General features: G+C 46.9%; 1 protein-coding gene across 1 annotated transcript; it reads left to right on the plus strand.

Annotated features, from left to right (window-relative positions):
- Nucleotides 1-9150: 9150 nt before the first annotated feature.
- ATF4 (activating transcription factor 4) lies at nt 9151-12150 on the plus strand. Its single transcript, XM_030960025.1, has 3 exons — nt 9151-9561; nt 10395-10709; nt 11213-12150. The coding sequence occupies exons 2-3, from the start codon at nt 10493-10495 to the stop codon at nt 12058-12060; spliced, it is 1065 nt and encodes a 354-aa protein (XP_030815885.1). The 5' UTR covers nt 9151-9561; nt 10395-10492; the 3' UTR covers nt 12061-12150.
- Nucleotides 12151-13669: the final 1519 nt, after the last annotated feature.

Below are 13669 nucleotides of genomic sequence, written 5' to 3' on the forward strand. Positions count from 1 at the left end.
GCTCTGTGAAATCTGTGACAAGCATTATCCCCTCAAGTTAAAGCCCCTGGAATGCCTGGAGCCTGCAATACATGGTTAATAGAGACAGCGGTTTGCCCCTGTGCATAAAAGCTGTCCTGGCATGAAGAGGGAGGAAAGATCAAAAGATAAGTGTCTGTTTAATGTAAAGAAGAAATAATTGAGGGGAGTGATGATAATTATTGCAAGTATGGAAAAAGTTGCTACAAAGAAGAAGAACACAAGTAGATCTCCAGGCTGCAAAGACTTAGAATCTCTTTTGTTCTTAGCCTAAGGAGCAAACACCCTAGGAGGAAAGTGATTTTGGAATAAGCAAAATATTTTGCCCACTTTATTATATAGCCACAGTCCTGTCCTGGATATTCATGTAGCTGAGTTTACATTTTACTTATTTACTTTTGCATCTCTTAATTTTCAAAATAAATACATAAATGCTAACCTATTTTTTATCTAATCTTAACCTGGGAAAGAGAGGGTGACTGAAGCCCAGATTTGAGATTATCATGCTAAACTATTGAACTGCATTAATAATGTTTCTTTTTTGTTCCCAAATACTTAGTTGCATACATGTTTTTTTAAGGTTCATTTTAATATTCTACACTTTAGAAAAGCTGCAGACAGCTCCTGCTTTTTAAATTTAGTCTCATATTAAAAAAAAAAAAAAAAAAAAGAAGCGCCTCTTCCAACTTTTAGTTTCACAGAAAGAAAGAGGAGCTTCTTCCAAATGAGGAAATTTTCTTCCAGATAAGATATGTTTGCTCACTACCTGCACTATTCAATGGCTCCAGCATGGCTCACTGAATCTGGGACTGCATCTTGAAATGTGGGCTTTGCCCACAGATGCAGCAAGGAAGAAACGGGAGATTCTACCTCCTACCAGTGAAACCCAGTATTGGCTTCCAGCCCCAGGAGAACTGCTGCTGTCCAGACTATCAGGGAATTGTTTGAGATATCTGGATTTTATCTTCTTTATCCTTGTCAGGCTGAGTAACTACCTGAGTTTATGATCTGAGGGATTCAAGAAATATCCTTCCCCTTCCTTTTATTATTTTTTTCTCTCTCTTTATTTTATATTATTTTTGTAGCATTCAAACCTTCTTAGAATAGGTTTAATGTCTCTTGCACAATCAAGGATAAAATTTTTACTAGCATACTTTGAGAAGGACAGCATTACTCACAAGTCAAGGACCCAGAAATGTGCTGGTGAGCAGGCTATTACTCCTTTCTTTACAGTATGTGATCCTCTGGAATAATCTTGCAAACAATAAGGCAAAAGAGGGTGGTAAGACCAATGGGTAAGGCAGGGAAGATCTGAAGTCACTCTGTAGATATGAAACATTCTTGTCATGTTACAAAAAGCAAATAGAGTGGGACACAGAGTTTGGCTCAAGGAACTCAAACTTCTCATGATATTAAGCTTTGTTAAGTACTCATGCAGAAGTCAGTTCTGAACCAAATCACATTAAACACACTAAAAGTTGGATTGATTTTTATTTTGCTGCCCTGGTTCAATTTCCCTGGCTCCTGTGGCTAAGTAGCTCTTTGATCTGCCTATTAACACTCAGTGCTAAGCTTCTCAGGGGAAATATATATATATATATATATATATAAAAATTCTAACCACATTCTTCATGAAAAACCTTCTCCATACAAATAAAGGACAAAAGTTGCTCACTTGTGTTGCTTGTTTTTTTAGGATTTTCTTTTGTTAGGCAACAATTCCCTGGCGTGAGTGCAATTCCACATTTCCCCTTCCTCTCTCTGTGGTAGAATTGTCACTGTTCTACAGAAGCCAGGGGTGATACTGTCCCATAAGACATCCCACTACAAGGATCCCAGCCCTGTAGAGCCCTCTTGTCTCATTGTGCTCAGCATTGCAAAGGACAGGCCTCAGAGGCAGCAGACACGAGGGCACAGATGGCAAATGCTGGACTGTGTTGGCTCTTTACCTCCCACCATGGGCATTACTTCAAAACTCCCAGGGCCCTGGTGGGCTCCTTACCTCCCCTGAAAGGCAAGAAGCAATAGTTCCTGGAAGAAGTATGGCAGAATGACATTTTTGCCTTCAGATTCTTGAATTTATTTAGTATGGGGGACCTGAGAGATAGTAAGTACCAGCACTTACACGGATAATAAGATGTGAATCATACTTTGCTGCTTGTTTGCAGCACTGTCAGAGGTGTGCTGCAGCCAAGGCAGTACAAGGCACAGCAGTCCCAGAGGCTGCAGAGCTGCAGTTCCCATGGTGCTTGTTAGAGAGCACATGGCAGGGGCCCAGCTCCCTGGCACTCACAGGGAGGCTGGTTTCTGCTCAGGCAAGGACGTGACTGTAGTGGTGTTTGCAGGGGTCCCAGGACGAGGGAAACGATGAAAATCTTGACTCCATGTTTCAGAAGGCTGATTTATTATTTTATTATATATATTATATTAAAAGATAATTATATATTAAAACTATACTAAAGGAACAGAAGAAAGGATTTAATCAGAAAGCTAGCAAAGAAAAGAAGAAAGGAATGATAAAATCTTGTGACTGCTCATAGCCTCAACACAGGCAGCTGTCATTGGTCATCAAGTAAAAACAATTTCACATGCTGGGTAAATAATTCTCCAAATCACATTCCAAAGCAGCAAAACATGGAGAAGCTGAAGCTTCCCAGCTTCTCAGGAGAAAAGATCCTAACGAAAGGATTTTTCATAAAATATGTCCGTGACATGCGATCAAGGCACAAACCTTCTCTTTTCCAGATTACTGCTTGTGCTTGTGAGAGAGACAGTACAAAGCACCTAGTCTGGTGCCTTTTCTTAAACAAGGAGCAGTGAGCTTATGTTTTGGGCTAGGAATCTTTCTCCTCTTTTTTTTTAAATTTTGTATTTTATTTCTTTTTTATTTTCTTTATTTCTACATAAAACAAGATAATGGATGAAGAATGATGCATCTTCATCACTTTGCACTGCCAAGGAGGATGTTTGGTGTCACCAGCAGACTGGTGACTCCCAAGCTTTGTGCCCTGGGACAGACTTATCCTTTTGTGAGCCTGCCCTGCCTAGGGGAGACCTGTATTTCTGATTAGTGCTCAGTATCCAAGCACATCTTACTGAGACTGCGTGACTGAGGTGAATGGCTCAAATGTTACCTTGCTGAATAGCACCAGCATTGCCTCAAACCCAGAGCTGTCTCCTCCTGAAGCCAAGACAGGGCCTCAAAAGTTTCCCCCCAGAAGAGCAGGCCAGCTGTGCCTCCCCAGCAGAGCTGGGCTGCTGTGGCTGGCTCCTGACATACCTGGGTTAGGTCTCAAACCACTTCTCTCAGCAGTCAATCACAACCTCCTCCCATTAAGAGAACTTCAAACCCCCCTCACCAGCACCACAGCAATGGCAGCAAGAGGGCAGGTGGGTTGAGAAGCCACAACACTTACTCAATATGGTACTTTGGCTGCAAAGTCTTCTTTGGGGACTATTATCCAGCCTGCCCATAGCCAGGCCACCTGTAACACACCTGAGGAGGCTCTACTAAGGCCACCTGTCAGCCCAGGTACAAGTGCAGGGAGCAGAACAGGCCCAAAGTCTTCTGAAAGGATCTTTCTGACATAATTTGCCAAATCCCCTAACACAGAGACCTTCGGAGGGAAAATGGCATTCCTTCAGGAAAAGCTATAAACTCAATGGTATCACAGTTGTGTCAACATCCACCAGGATTTTTTCTCTCCTCCTTTGTAAACAAATATATATTAAACAGTACAAAGTCTGCTGGTAGATCACTGAGAAGCTGCTGCCTGTGGAGAGTAGAAAATTATTACTGAATAATGGCTGCAGCATTCCTCCCCAGGGACCTGGGCAGCTCCAGCCTCAACAGTGACATCCTCAAATGAGTTCCAGAGCTTCATCTGAACACTTGCTGTGTCAGTGTTCTTGCTGAAGCTGCCTGCCAGCACCAGAATCAGAGATCTCATCTCCCACACCCCCAAAAGATCCCTCGACTGCTCTGAGGGGCACTGAGACACTGAAGGAGAGCTGCCCTGAAGTTAACTCACTCACTGGTGTCTGGGCTGGGATGCTGCAGTCCCATAATCTGTACCTGCTTGTCAGGCCTCAGCTCTTGCTAACTTCACACTGGTAGAAAATAAGCAATGTGCATTGTCACTGTGCTCTTCATCCTTTTGCACAGAAGGGCACAAGACACCTGGCACGTGTGACTCCAGCAGATGCTGATAACCTGCAGGTACATACATTTTGACAGACACTGAGCACACAGTCTGGAGGGGGAGGTCACATCAACTACAGGCCCATGAAGAACAATAGTTGACATGAAATGTGTTTCTGTTCTTTTATTGCTTGGATAATTGGAAGGCTTTTGTTTGTGTGCTAAATGGAGCCCACATGTGCTAATGCACATGAAGGATTATTCTTGACCCCCAAGTCCTTTCATCATAATAAAATAAGGCTGGACAGTGAGACAACTAAAAATATCTCCTAATGGTCTGAACAAAAGTCAGCATCCCCTCCTCTCCCTCCTTCACACATATTTTTTGTTAAACATAATTTTCAGCCAGTTGTAGCTTTGCTTAGGAAACTCATGCTTGGGCAAGTTACAACTTACCTCCCTCTTACCAGATTTGCACAATGTTTTTACTTGTGGCAGCTGGCCACAGCCTGGCTAATTCTGAGTAACTAAGCCTCTGGAGACACATTATTTTGTGAGCTATCAGCATGTGCTTGGCATGCCCAAGTTTGTTCAGTAAGAAAAATGTAGGTGGACAACCAGGGTTGTTTCCATAACTGTGTGAAATAATTGAACTGTAAGTTGCAGATGTAAATTGCAGATTTAATCCTCTTTTTTTATTAGTCTCATTTCTAACGTCAGAGATATTTACATAGCAGGATGGAAACAGAAGACAGTGAGGGAGTGGGTAAGCAGTGAATGATTTATTACAGATTCCATTCAGCGTACTAGTCCAAAAACAAACGAGGTAGAGCATATGGATAACTTATTTTGTATGTAATAAAAGATGGATGTTAATACCTCCCAGCCTGATCTTTAATCATATGTATTTGCTTTTTGATTTGGTTTTAAAATGGAAGATCTATAAAGCAATCCCTAAAGAGCTTACAGTGAGAATCTGGCAGAAAAGATCTTTCAGATAGCTGTTTGTACCACATGAGGAAAGAAGCAAGCAAGCACTGTGAATTAGTCTGTGCCATAGAGGTTGTAGGTAATTCTCCCTCAAAATTGCTCAAAATGTCTCTCTGCTTGGCCTCATTCCTCTCTTGTGTTTTCCTCAGCACTCTGTCTCCAGGAAAAATTCCTGCTAGTCTCTGGAAATGCTTCGTTCATTGAAGTGCAGGGTAAGGCTTCCTGTCCCTCCTGATGGAAGGTTCAAAGGACTCAAGTTATCGCTGACAAGAATCCCCTTGGGGCTGGCCCTCACATTCACCCTTCTGCAAAGCAGGCAGCGCCCGCAGCCAGCCCAGCAGAGCCCAGGGCCAGCAGAAAGCCCATCTGCTCCTTCTCCAGGGCACTGAGGCTCAGTGGGGGCACAAAGCTGCCTGCCCAGTGCCACCATGGCCATCATGCACTCTCTCAGTGCAGTGTCAGCCCACCTTCCCCCTGGCTGCACTCCAGAGAGGAGCAGACATCTGTGTCACTGTTAGTTTTGCTGGTTCCCCTCCTGGCCCCAGCCATTCCCACTCCTCCCAGCACCCCTGCTCCCCTGCTAGAGAGGCCCAGCAACTTCCCTGCCACTGACAGTCCCTGAGAGCATCCCATGGAGCCAGTCTAGACTGTGTGAGGGATGTTACTATGGAAACATTTACGTCCTCTCTGTCTTTGGTCTGCTTACTAACAGCATTCAGCATATCTGTCTCCTGTATTCTTGCTGGCGGAACAAAACCTTTTTTTCTTTGCAATGTTTACTTTAAAAACAAAACAACAACAACAACCATCAAAAACCAGAGAGGTTATTAAAGCCCATATATTGACCTTCCATCCTAAGGAAGGAGGAGGGTGAATGAGGAGTATTAGCTTTCCACCTCCTGGTGATGCTGTTTGGCTGGAGGTGGCTCTCTGCAGTGCTGGATTTATCAGGGCACTTCATTGCTTCCCAGCCAGGCCCTTGGCCTCTCTCCTGCTCTGGAACAGCAGCTCCTCTCTCCTGCAGCTGGCCCCTTGTTTCTGTGTCAGGATGGATCTTGCTTATCCCAGGAGTTCCCCTTGCTGAGGTTCCCAGGGCAGGAAAATAACATCCATGGTGATAAAACTGTTAACATGACAGCAGGACTTCACTCACCATGCACACAAATTGGTGCTCCCTCAGAAGCCACCTTTTTGTGCTGGAAATTAAATTTTCTTCAGAGCTGCTCAGTCTCTGAGCAACAAATATATTATGTAATATTGGAAAGAAATTCTTTTTTAGACACTTTTGAGTTAGTAAAGAGTAGCTAGTAGTCCTGTGCTTAGAAAATACTGGTAATTTCTTTTGTACAAAAATTCTCAAAAATTATTTGTGTTTAAAAAAGAAGTGTCTCCTACCTTGGTTAAAAAATCTAGAAACAGTGGAGATATCTCTGACATAATATCTGCAAAAGAAGAAAGATGATTTATGAAGGAATTGGTGCTGTAGGTCATGAAATTATTTAACAACAGTTACTCTGCAGTCCTGCAGTAAACAGGGGAAAATATTATTTTCTCTAAATGGCTGGCTTCTGGTTACTTGATTTCACTTTCTGGATTGGAGATCGTTACAGAAAATCTGTCTGGAAGTCATAATACAGATGAATTTCCACCTCAGTTCACACACAAAAGGGAAAGCAGGCAGCTGGGAAACAGGCAGATCTGGGTTAAGTTCCTCATTGCATACTTCATTTTTGCTTACGTGATTCTTGCGCACACATTCCCAGAGTCCTTTCAGAGAAATCTATAATTATCTTTTCAGGATGAAGGATTGGTTGTATAAATATTGGGTGCATTTCTGTTTGTTTAGCTGCTATTATGGTCATACAATCGCCCTTTTCACTCAAAGGAGAGGAAGGCAGGCAGGGCAGGGGATGTGAGAGCTCTCCCTTAGCCAGTGAGGACGTGGGAGTGCTGTCCACCCATCCACACAGCCAATCACCCACTCGGCTTCTTTAAAAGCTGCTGCATCCTCTCAATTTTCCTTGGAGGCAAGATCTGCCTCCTCCATAGTGTATTTATCAGAACAGTTATCTCAGACTGCTCTACTGCTACACTGGTGTTTGTTAGCATTGGATGGCATTTTTCTCTGCCTCCTCTATTTTAATGAGTCATTTCAAACTCTGTGTTTGCAAAGAAAGAAAGAAAGAAAAGAAAAGAAAAGAAAGAAAAGAAAGAAAAGAAAGAAAAGAAAGAAAAGAAAGAAAGAAAGAAAGAAAGAAAGAAAGAAAGAAAGAAAGAAAGAAAGAAAGAATCAAAACCAACCAACCAAAATAAAATAGCGACAAACCAACATGTAGGGAAAATTGCCCTTTTTAATTCAGCAGCCAGTGTTCACATTACAGATGTCATACAGTGACATACTCCGCTTTGTAGTGACAGTGCTAATACCAGACTGCTAAAAGTAAAAATTGGGTCACACTCTGTCCTTGAACTCATCAACCAGTTTTTTAAGACATTCCAGGCAGTTAGACCTGAGCAAACAAGGTGAAGGGTACGGCTTTACACAAATACTACCGAGGCCTTAAATGGAAAATAGTGGAGCCTTTTACCGAAGTAGCTGGGAGCAAGCTGAGCTGCAGGATGAGGATGTTCGAACAAGCAAAGTCCCACGGCAGCTCTCAGAGCTGATGGTGCTGGCAAAGTGGAAAATCAACCTTTTGAAGCTGGGTAACTCTGACACAGTGAGGAATGGCGCAGGTATTGAAACTTCCAGCTCACCGGAGCTGTCCAGTGCCTGTGTGACCCGACTGAAAGGATGATGAAGGAACTGAAGCCTGTGGAAAACTGTTGACCCCTGTGAGTTTCTTGCTGCGAGCTGTCTCAGTGGGGGCCAGGCCAGATGGTGGAACTGTTTAAGCAGGAACTGGGTGGGGAAAGAGTTCTGACTTCTTTCCTAGAAGCAGGTTGACTTAGATCAGATAAAATGCAAAACCGCACTTTGAAAGCTCCCCAAGGTGACACTGCCCTTTGTAGCCACGAGGCTCTATAGGTGATCAATTAATGCTCACCCCAGTCGAGTGATGTCTGCACAGAGAACAGAGAAGCAACTAAATCAGCGTGAAACTGCATGGTAGGAGACGACATTTTTATTCCTCAGCAGTGGAATAACCAACTTATTTTCAACCCTTGCATGTGTTGAAGGCACTAGTTTGACTGATACTATCGGCTGCCCGGCAGCGCGGCTCTGCAGCCGGGCTTCTCAGAAGCCTCTCGGGTCGGTGCGGCGCCATGGCCGCTGTGAGGCTGCGGCAGACGCCCTCCTGCACGCACACTAACAAACAGCCCCGGAGAGCCCGTAATCTACGCGCTCCATGTGTAGGGCAGGCAGGGAGGCAAGGCAGGGAGGGAAGGCAAGGCGTTATCTAAGGGAGCAGGATGCCATGGCGGGCTGCCGACGCCTCGGGGGCGCCATGCCAGCGCCTCAGCCTGGGCCGCAGCTCCCGCCTGACCTCAGCGGGGCTTTGTGTTGCCAACAAAAGGAGCCGTTGGAAATCGAAGTGGAGAGCACACTCTGCTTCGAGAGGGGCATGTCAGGGGAAACGCAGGGCTGCCCTTAGCGGGCGCGATTTCCCTGCCCGGCCGCTCATTCTCGACCCGCTCCTAGCATCATCCTTATTTCCCCCACCCCGTCCGGCCGCCATTTTCCCGCCCAGCTGTTCCTTCTCCCCCTCTCCCCTTCCCCCCAGCATTGGTCTCCTCCGAGCCCTGGCCAATGACAGCTCACGGGGCACGTAAACGACTCTCCCGTAGCCAATGAGCGCCGCCCTTCCCACGTGGTGAGCTGCGTGACGTCTTCCGCGCGAGCTCCGGGTCTTTGTTGGCGGGTAAAATTTCCCCCCTCCCAACGCTCCCCGCGGGGCGGGGAGCGTCCTCAGTCGCTCTGGTCACGTGGCACAGCCGCGCCCGAAGTGGGCGTGTCCGGCGCGCATGTATACATCATGTAGTCCCTTTTTGACTGTCCCGTCGTGGAGTCGTGTCGTCTTGTCGGCGGCTCCTGTGTTTAACTCGTAGCAGAACAGCAGGAGAGAAGTCCACAAAGACAGACCACAGGCCCCGAGCTGCTGGTGACAGGCGGGTGACGCTCGGCGGAAGGATACGTACCGCTGCAACTTGACTGACAACGCGTCTCATATATAAGAGCGGAGCAGCAGCCGTGCCACCTCATTGTTTCCTGTCACGCCGAGAGGAGGTTGTGTTCGTGGCTTTGTCAGCGTGCGCAGCACCTCCCGCGCGGCGCGGATAAAAGCAGCCTCCCCTCCCCTGGCCGCCATGGCTCTTTAAGGCGGCAGGGCCAGCGGCGGCATCGGCCAGTGCACCAGGGGCAGCAGCAGCGGCGGCGGCCTCAGCACACCCCCGGCATCTGCAACCATGGCGTGAGTATCGTGTCTGAGGGACGGCTGCTCCCTCTCTTGTGTGTTGATAGGCGCCTTCTTACCCTCTTGAAGTGGGCTTTTGGGGTGGGTTTATTGCGCATGTGGTGTTAGTTGGTGTCTCACGGGGAGCGGGGGGAAATACCTAGGTATACTGAATTAATGCATTAATTACCTAGTACCCTAAAATGGGTGCGAGGTGGGAAGATTTGAGCTCAGTCCCCTCGGGTGCGGCGAGTGTCAGAAATAGCAGGAAATGCCATTTCGAAAGAATTTACGAGGAGCGTCTACGTTTCCTATCGTTCGAGAAACCTTGCTTTCGAAAAAATCTGACATCTTATTACATAATATTTATTTTCTGGGATTTTTATGGGAATAAGGGACTTTCCTAGGGAGGGTTTCGCGGCTGTCGCGAGGGAAAGTGCTGCTGTATGTAAGGGAAAATGGGGCATTAGAGGTCGTAGGGTTTTGAGTCTAAGGACCACGTGCTGGAATCGCAGATAGATGAACGGGGGTTGTTACTCATCTGGCTCCAGTAGTAATGTTAAGTATTGTAGTAATGTAGCGTTAAGTTTGCCCTGGCCATGGGGCGCGCAGCCCTGTGAGGCGCTGGAGCCGCGGTGGAAACGTGGCAGGACACAAAATGGCGGTGGCACCGCGAAATGGCGGCGGGTGGGCGGGGCCGGCCCCGAGGGAGGCGGGGGGCGCGCAGCAGCGCAGAAATAAAGGAGTGAGATAATCTGTGAAGTTCCGCCGTGCTCCCTGAGGTGCCCCTGGTAGAAAAGGCTACTATGTTGGTCGAACCAAATACTGATGGGTGCAAGTTCTTTTCGCAGGTTTTTCACGGCATCGCACAGCAGCATTGCTGTAGTCGACGAAAAAACCTTCTACTTGTCTACATCCTTCGACGTTAAAGCATTAAAAGCTGACGAAAATGAGCTTCTTGAACAACGAGATGCTGTTGGGGGATTCAATATCCCCCTTCAGCCAGCCGTGTTCGGTGGCTGAGGAAAGTCTGGGACTCCTAGATGACTACCTGGAGGTGGCCGAGCCCCTCGGTTCGCATGGGTTCTCCAGCGACAAGGCTAAGGCAGTCTCCTCCAATTGGCTTGCTGTGGACAGTTTAGGCAACACCATAGATAGCAGTCAGGGTAAGGTATTACTTATTTTCGTAAAGGGCAACAATTACATAGTACGACAACATTCCAGTTGAAGTTGCTAGGTTTTCTTAAATCTAAAGGCAATCTTATGTGTGTTACCTGGGCTTGGAAAGAGTGTATGCTACACTGCTTATCCTACACATGGTTGCTGGTTATGGTATAGTGCCTCTTGTGCTGGCCTTAACACACCAGCTGTTTCTGTTTCTTGGCAGAGGTAACAGTAAGAAAGAATGGTTGTGTGTTGTGAATGTCCCTGAATTCTTCTGGTATTTAAATGAGAGGGTTGGAATGTCACAAGAGCTGGTTGTGTTGTACCCTGCAGTTTTTAGGAGCTTAATGAAAGAGTATTTTTTTCCTGATGGTTTCCTTTTTGTGCTATAATACATGAGAGAGGAAAGATGCTGAGATGACAGACTGGTAGATTGTTTTCATGACCTTGAGTTGCACTGTGTGATGGTTTACTGAAGTGGTAATTTACTTTCTGTATTGTGCAGAGGATGCCTTCTCTGGCATGGAGTGGATGGTGGAGAAGATGGATCTGAAGGAATTTGATTTTGATGCCCTGTTAGGTATGGAACATCTGGAAGCCACCGTCTCACCAGACGAGCTGATGGCCACGTTGGAAGACACGTGTGATCTATTTAATGCTACCATCCAGGAATTTCACAACAAAGAACTTCCACTGATGAATAACATAATCACCCATCTCCCTGAATCCCCTGTTGGAGCAGATCCAATGGCCCCCTTGGCTTCCCTTTGGTCTTTTCCCCTCTCCCCAGGGTCCCTGACCTCCACTTCTGACCACTCATTTAGTTTAGAACTAGGAAGTGAAGTGGATGTTCTGGAAGGAGAAAGAAAGCGGGAGTACCCCACTGTGGTGGTGGTGATCACCAAGTCTGAGAAAGAGGATGAGAACCACTCAGATGATAGTGGAATATGCATGAGCCCAGACTCCTACCTGGGAACCCCCCAACACAGCCCCACCAATTCACTTGGATCCCCCAATGGCAACCAGTTCCCTGCAGATGCCCCTTGTGGCTCTGTGCGGTCCAAACCATACGATCACCCTGCAGAGAAGGTAGTGTCAGCAAAGGTGAAAGGAGAAAAGAAAATTGATAAGAAACTAAAAAAGATGGAGCAGAATAAAACTGCTGCCACACGTTACCGGCAGAAAAAGAGGGCAGAGCAGGAGGCACTGTCTGGGGAGTGCAGAGAGTTGGAGCAGAAGAACCAGGCCCTGAAGGAGAAAGCAGATTCCCTTAGTAAGGAAATTCAGTACTTAAAAGATCTGATAGAAGAGGTCCGCAAGGCCAAGGGCAAAAGAGCTAGAGTCCCCGAGTAGGGTAGTCAGCAGTGTTGTGTGCATGTATATAAGCTTCCTGCTAAAGCTGTGTATTGCTGTCTAATAAATAATTTTGTAGTAAATGTGCAATGATGGTGTGTGATGAGTGGTACCTGTAAAACTGGCATGACTTGAACCACACCTGGTTGTAAGTACAAGCACAAGAAGCTATTGTGTGTCTGGTGAGTGCAGTGTGTCACTTGTGCTGCTTCTTCTGGGTGTGGATGCAGTGCAAGTGCACAGAGTGCTTGGAACTGGAGCGTGTGTAAAGTGTCTCAGTTGACCTGGCCCCTCCACAATTCACATGTATTCTAAAGTAAGGGCGTCACACTGAGGTGCCTCTGGGTTTTCAGCAAATTCATAAACCCATTAAAACAAGTGAGATTAGAGAGTTCATGAAAGATGCAAGATCAGTAGTACCATGTGGTGGGAGGTGCTTATTGTCAGACGTGGGTATTTCTCTGAAGGGAAGAAGAGGGTCCAGGGACAGAATAAAGTTGTGAGCACTGGTTCAAGAAAGCTTGCTAGGAGATGAGTCCAGAGCAAGCACCAATGTTAACTACCCTTGGGTTGCTGTTAACCCAAATGCCTGTGGGTCTCCCTAGTGCCCAAACTGGAGCAGGGGCTGTTGCTTGGTAGTGTCAAACTGATGCGAACTGGGCCAGGTGGATGGGATTACTGATGGGTTGTGTTCCTGTATCGGCGTGAAAGTCTGCAGCCAGCCCCTGATCAGTCAAATTTTTAAAGATAAATTTGCCTTGACCGAGGCTATAGCCGAGTTGATCCATAAAACTAGTTCAGCTCTAGTCCTGCCTCAGCTATGCAGGGAAGGTACTGATGTGCTGGAGCACCTGTGTTTGTGTGGGGGTGTTGAGTGTTAAGGATTTGGGATGTGCCATTTTTAAACTACTTCATCTATGCTCAATTTTTTTTTTTTGGCCACTGATAGCCCATTTAACACTGCTTAATCCCTTTGGCATATGGACATGCGACTAGTGTGCCTTCCTCAGCTGCTGGGCTCAGGTACTGGCCATCTGAGCCTGGCTGGCACACACATGCAGTGCAGTGACATCAGGGCTCCAGGCCGTGCTGGGGTGGGGAGGGAAAAGCTCCTTAAGGGAACCTTGGAGAATGGTTTTTCCAGTTGCAGCCTGCTGGGGGTCATGGTCTCTGACTTTTGAGCTCCTTAAGCCCTCAGGTTAGGGCTGCAGTCCATCCCTGCTCCTTGCCCAAGCCCTTAGGTGAGGTGGGATAACAGCTGGGGGCCCTGGTGTGCCGAGGCTGCCCCAGCCAATGGATGGTGCTGCTGGCAGCAGGAGCTGGTTGCTGCCGTGGAGGGCTGAGTGGCCCAGGCCCTCAGTGGCACCTGTCTGTGCTTACAGCTGTGCCTGGGTGCTACGTAAATTACAAGAAGGCTCCCCATCAGGAGGAGGTAGGGCTTGTGCCACTGGAGGGGGTGGATAACTAAGACCCTCCCCTTGGTATCATGAGACAATTTGAGTAGTCTCTAGCCTCCTGGATGAGGGCACTGGTGACCAGGTACTATATGAATGGGATGCACTGCAAACTGGAGGCTGCAAGCAGGGGCCAGGGACGCTGTTGTGGTTTA

This window comes from Camarhynchus parvulus, chromosome 1A (assembly GCF_901933205.1).
Source record: "Camarhynchus parvulus chromosome 1A, STF_HiC, whole genome shotgun sequence".
NCBI classification, from domain to species: Eukaryota; Metazoa; Chordata; class Aves; order Passeriformes; family Thraupidae; genus Camarhynchus; species Camarhynchus parvulus.

Coding starts and splice junctions, on each gene's coding strand:
- ATF4 (XM_030960025.1), top strand. CDS start 10,493: ATGAGCTTCTTGAACAACGAGATGCTGTTGGGGGATTCAATATCCCCC. Junction 10,710..11,212: donor CACCATAGATAGCAGTCAGG/GTAAGGTATTAC, acceptor TGTATTGTGCAG/AGGATGCCTTCTCTGGCATG.